This window comes from Nematolebias whitei, chromosome 9, assembly GCF_014905685.2.
Source record: "Nematolebias whitei isolate Nwh7 chromosome 9, NemWhi1, whole genome shotgun sequence".
Lineage (NCBI taxonomy): Eukaryota > Metazoa > Chordata > Actinopteri > Cyprinodontiformes > Rivulidae > Nematolebias > Nematolebias whitei.
Genome location: NC_056506.1, coordinates 50,386,699 through 50,392,473, shown reverse-complemented (window position 1 = coordinate 50,392,473; position 5,775 = coordinate 50,386,699). Strand labels below are relative to the sequence as shown.

The window sequence follows — 5,775 nt, the reverse complement described above, 5'->3', positions numbered from 1 at the left end:
GAGGAGTTCTCCCTGCAGAGGTCCTGCAGACCTGGAGGAGCTGACATGATCCACTTCCTCCCTCCGTGGGTTGTGGAGGCGATGACGCTCAGGACCAGGAAGCTGCTCTTCATGCTCATCCTACTGGACTTCACAAGCGGTGAGCTTAAAGTCCGTTTGGACCCAAACATCAGACGGGTCAAGGTGCACATGGAGCTCACAGACCACCCGTTTGGTTCTGGTGGCCTCATGAGGCCACACGCTGAGCCTGCAGCTGCGTTTCGGCTCCTCTTTCAGCTGATAAACAAAGCTGCTGCAGGAGGTTCTCCTGAGCCTTGGTTTGCAGCGTCTCCACATCAGCTGAAGGTTTGGAGATGTGTGACTGTTCATGAAGCGTTCACACTGTTGTCATCCTGTTAATAGTTATTAGTCCAGTTATCTTAAACTGCTCCGTACATTTTTCTGCATCTTCCTCGTCCCGCAGTTTTCAAACTATTTCAGCAAATCATGAGTCAAAACGTTCGGCTCTTTCAGGACAGTCCTGCTGTGATTTTTGGTTTTGGTGCAACTTTAGCTTTTTTAAATATTTAGCCTTTTCTGACATTTTTTGTTCTCATAGAAAATGAACTGAGCTCATTTTCCATCCTTCAAATCTTTAGATGTGTTTACAACCTTTTACTGCTCCTTTCATACGTTGTTCTGCTTCAGCTTCTTTCAGCTTCCTGCTGCAAATTTAAACTTTTTTCAGCTACTTGCAGATGTTTTTTCAGCTGTTTGTGCCCTTTTCAGCTTCTTTCTGCTAACTACAATATTTTTTGTGCTTCTTCTAACTTCCTTCTGCTAATTTAAGCATGTTACGCTCCTTTCAGCTTATTTCTGCAAGTTTCAGCTTTTTCTGCTATTTCAGCTGTTTTATGCTAATTTTAGCTTTTTTCAGCTAATTTCACATTTGTTGCACTCATTGTAACTTTTTTCAGCCTAATTCAGCAAAAATGTGCTCTCTCCACTTACTTCTGGTAATTTAAGCTTCTTTCTGTCTTTTTAGCTAATATTCAGCTGGTTTTTTTTATATTTGTTTTTAGCAAATTTCTACTTTTGTCAGATAATTTACACTTTTTTGTGCTCAATGTAACTTCTTTCAGCGCAGTTGAGCAAAATGGTGTCTCTCCACTTTCTTCTGGCAACTTCAGCTTCTTTTGTCCCATTTAGCCACTTTTCAGCTCTTTTTTTTTTTTTTTACCTATTTCTGTGCTCATTTCTGCTTCTTTCAGCCTGATTGGGCACAGTTGTGCTCGCCCCACTTCGTTCTGCTAATTTAAGCTTGCTCTACCGTTTCAGCTATGTTTTTAGCATTCCTTACCTACTTTCAGCTGTTTTTAGATCATTTCAAGTTTTGCGTGATAATTTCTGATACTTTCAGATTAATTAAAGTCTTTCTGCAAATTTTAGCTTGTTATGCTTTTTTCAGCATATTTCTGCTAGTTTCAGTTTTTTCTGCTATTTCAGCTACAATTCAGCACGTTTAAGCGAATTTCAGCTGTTTGTCAGCAATAAGCATTCACACTGCGTTTTCACTGGAATTGTAATTAGTATTCTTGAAACTTGACACGGTGCGCTCTGCACCCGTCGGTCGCTTCCTGCAGCGTCGTGCGTCTCCTTTCAGAAGACAGGCGACCACTGGAAGTCCTTTATAGACCTGAACCACACCAGCCTCGGCTTCTTTCAGCTCCTGCTTCAGGGTTTTTGGGCTTGGTGGCCTCTGGTCACGCTCTCACTGCAGCCTCGCTGTGTTCGAACAGCTGATGATTGTGTGAACGGTGGATTCGCTTCTCAGCCACTCGCGACGTGAAGTTACAGAAGATCTTTCAGTTCTCGTCCACAAAACCTCCACCTGAACATTTGTAGGTCGGTCCAAAACCTTTTGTTGCTGTTGGACCTGCAGGTCCTTCTTCAGACCTGTTTGGTTCTGTCTGCAGACAGAGGTGGTCACAGCTGGAGCTGCAGTGTGATGGTAGCCAACAGAGAGCTACTATAACAATCTAGAAGGTTCCTGGAGAAACTCTGACGGGGACTGCCACGCTGCAGCTGTTTTAAATGTTGATTGACAGCTGTGTGTTGGAGTTCACTCTCAGCTACCATCACACCAACCTTCAGCTCAACACGGCAAGAAGCTCAACCAGTTAGAGTCATGTTGTATTTTAAGCTTTGGTGGCCATCTTGGATTGTTTTATTGGGATGGGGAATGTTCTCAGCTTTAACCTCACCAGATCTCAGCTCTGTATGTGTAAGAATAGCTATGTTAAAGCCATTTAAATTTAGCTTTGGTGGCCATCTTGGATTTTTAGATTTGAATTCAGAATGTCAGGCACCACCAAACCAAATTTCAGCTCAATATCTCAGAGAATGACTGCGTTATAGTCAACTCTGAGTTTTCTGAGGTAGCTGTGGCAGCCATCTTGAATCAAAATGGCTCCAAATGTCAATCAGTTGTGTTCAGAGGCCTCTCCCCTCCAGGTCACGTGACCTCAGAGTGTCAGTTAGAGGCTACGACTTCTGTCAGTGTTTTTCAATGGGAAAAATGGCGTCCTTGTTTTCAAATTACGTTGCCATGGTAACTTGAACACATCACGGGCCGAGTGGTTGTTTTGTATAAAATTTGTCGGTGTACACATCGTGGTTCGGTTCACATTAAAGTAGAAGAGCAGGACCCTTGTCAGGTGGATAATAACAGGTGCTGCCTTCAGGAACTCCACAATTATAAATTATTTTTAGGACAGACCTGAGATAAGTTTCAAACCAGCTGGTCGAAGCAGATGGTCCTCTTGTCCTGATCCTGGTTCTGCTAAAGGTTTCTTCCTCATGAGGGAGTTTTTCTTTCCACTGTCGCCTTCATGCTTGTTCAACATGAGAGTTCAGTGATGGAGTTAAACTCAAAGCTGCTCCTCAGATAAATAATGTTCAATTATTATTTTATACATGAATGTTTCTGTTAATTATTATTTTATACATGAATGTTTCTGTTCAATTATTATTTTATACATGAATGTTTCTGTTCAATTATTATTTTATATAAGAATGTTTCTGTTAAATTATTATTTTATAGATGAATGTTTCTGTTCAATTATTATTTTATACATGAATGTTTCTGTTCAATTATTATTTTATATAAGAATGTTTCTGTTAAATTATTATTTTATAGATGAATGTTTCTGTTCAGTTCCTGAGACGACTTCTGTTGTGACTCGGAGCTGAAGAAATAAACTGAACTGAATTTAAATTAACACGAGGAGAAAAGTTTAATTTACTCTAAATAATCTGAGGATGTTAAAAGCTTTTCCCTCCTGATTCGTCTGCAGCATTCATGGATGTTTGTTTGTTTGTTTGTTTGTTTTGGTGAGTTTACCAGGAGAAAACCTCATTAACGTGTTTCCTTCAAGAAACTTCTGATATGCATCAAACCACGAGGACTTGTTTTCTGACAGTGGAACGTCATCATTAATAAAGGCTGACGCAGAGGCTCCGCCTTCTCCTGTTGTTCAGAGGTGAATTCAACGTGTGGCCGCCATGTTGGACGTTTGGAGTCCCGCCCCCACAAACTCCCCGTCTGTCAATCACAGTGAAAGTGACACTTTCTTTAGGCTGTGATTAGTTAATTAATTAAAGCTAAATGTATTTACTAACAATGTGGGGAGTGCTTTTATTTAGTCGAGAAGACGTCTCTGGTTTACACGGACTAAACAGGTACCTGAGCTCCTCCTTTGTGGCTTCAGCTTCCTGATTCTGGTCCGGTCTCTAGTTGTAGCGGGTCTGGATGGGTCTGGATGGGTCAGACTCAGAGTCCAACACAGAGCGCTGATAAACTCTGAAACATGGTTTCATTGAGAGTAAAGGTGCAGCTGATCATCAGACCTTTAGTCTCTGGTGTTTGATTCAGTCAGAGGTCCAGACCCAGTTGGACCTGCCGGGTTCCTATCAGAGGTCCAGACCAAGTTGGACCTGCCGGGTCTTGTTGAATGTTGTTGCAGACCGGACCGTCTCATGTGTTTCTCTCACCTCAGAGACCGTACTGATGTTGTGACTGTGTGCAGATATCTGGACGCTGCCGGCCCCCAGTGGCGTCTTCGTGGACTCTGTGGACATGAAGCACGTGCTGACGTGGGCGCCGCCGAAGGCCCTCTGCAACACCACGCTGCTGTACTCGGTCCAGTACCAGGGGTGAGTCCAACACACCAAACTCTTCTGCTCCACTCAGGAACGAGCTCTTCATGAGGAGCATTTGATCTGAAACTGTTTCCAACACGATTCATCAAATCCAACTTTTAACGACCTTATTGTCACAAAATATGAAAGATCAGGACAGAGTTTTGTTGCCTGGCAACAAACATACAATCCTTCATCTAGATGTTTGGATCGTTTCTGTAGTTTCAGACGAACACGAAGCTGCACAGCTCCAAACAGAACCGGCCTCTACGGAACACCACGGGCGTCTACAGGAACGTTTTGCTCATTTCTTTTTGAAGTTTTGTCCACGCAGATAAAAGTCTGAGCTGCTCCTGAGGAAACTTTAAGTTTTTATAAAGTGCCGGAGGAGCAGCCAGGAAAAGTTCTGACAGGTTCTACTTTTCTGAATGAGGCTGCTGGAAAATAAACTCTTGTCTTTGTCAGTCATGTAATGACAAACAGCGTTTCTCCCACAGCCATGAGGGCAGTGAACGCCACACAGCAGCTCCAGTGCTGCACAGAACGACCATTCTCATTATACAGTTAATAATTAATTTATCTTTTATAAATCTTTGGACACAGTGAGGGGTCACTTCTGCTTCAGTTGTTCCTATGACAAACATTCAGTTTAATTTGAAAGACAAAAACAAAGAAGAACAAAGTTTTATTAGTCAAATAAAACTCAAGTTCACTTTTATATAATATAAACAGTAAATGGATTGTACCTATACAGCTCCTGTCTGTCTAATGAAGATACTCAAAGCTCTTTACAACAATCTGTGCCCACATTTACCTCCGCGCGCACACACACACACACACACACACACACACACACACACACACACACACACACACACAGCACTCTATAGATCTGTACAAAGAATAATCAGAGCTTTATCACATTCAGACACCTGAGACACACATCAGAGGCAATGAGGCGTTCAATGTTTTGCCCAGAGACACTTCAACATGTGACTGCTGGTGGAATCGAACCCCCGGCTCGCCCATTGGAGGACGACTGCTCTAACCACTCAGCCACAGCCGGCCCAGATGATTTTATATAAGAGCTCCGGTTTCACTGTGAATGAGGATCTTTACTGTTTTATACAAGTTTATTCTTCAGTTCCACGTCTGTTTCAGTTTATTCACGTTGTTTCCGCCTTTTTTACCTTCGGACAAAATAAAAAGCTGGTTGTTAATTTAGTAGCAACATTAGAAGGTTATGAAAGATGAAAACATTTTTTACAAAGTCTCAGCAGAACATCTTTAAATAACCTTCATCCAGTGTAGAAAAGGCGATGAGCCGATGAGCCTATGAGCCGATGGGGCAATAAGCTGATGAGCCTATGAGCCGATGAGCTAATGAGGCGATGGGGCGATGAGCTGATGAGGCAATGTGGCAACAAGCCTATGAGCCAATGAGCCAATGAGGTGATAAGCCAATGAGCTGATGAGGCTATGAGGCGACGAGGCGATGAGCCGATGACGCAATGAGCCTATGAGCCAATGAGGCAATGAGGCGATGAGCCGATGAGGCGATAAGGCAATGAGGCGATGAGCCAATGAGGCGATGAG

At 42.8% G+C, this 5,775-nt stretch overlaps 1 protein-coding gene across 1 annotated transcript in view; it reads left to right on the top strand.

Annotated features, from left to right (window-relative positions):
* crfb16 (cytokine receptor family member B16) overlaps positions 1-5,775 on the top strand; it is an 11,224-nt gene continuing 5,449 nt past the window's right edge. The window contains exons 1-2 of the mRNA XM_037682483.1: positions 1-139; positions 4,068-4,194. Coding sequence (XP_037538411.1) covers positions 46-139; positions 4,068-4,194 — 221 coding nt within the window. The 5' untranslated portion in view covers positions 1-45. The remainder of the gene's footprint in view (positions 140-4,067; positions 4,195-5,775) is intronic.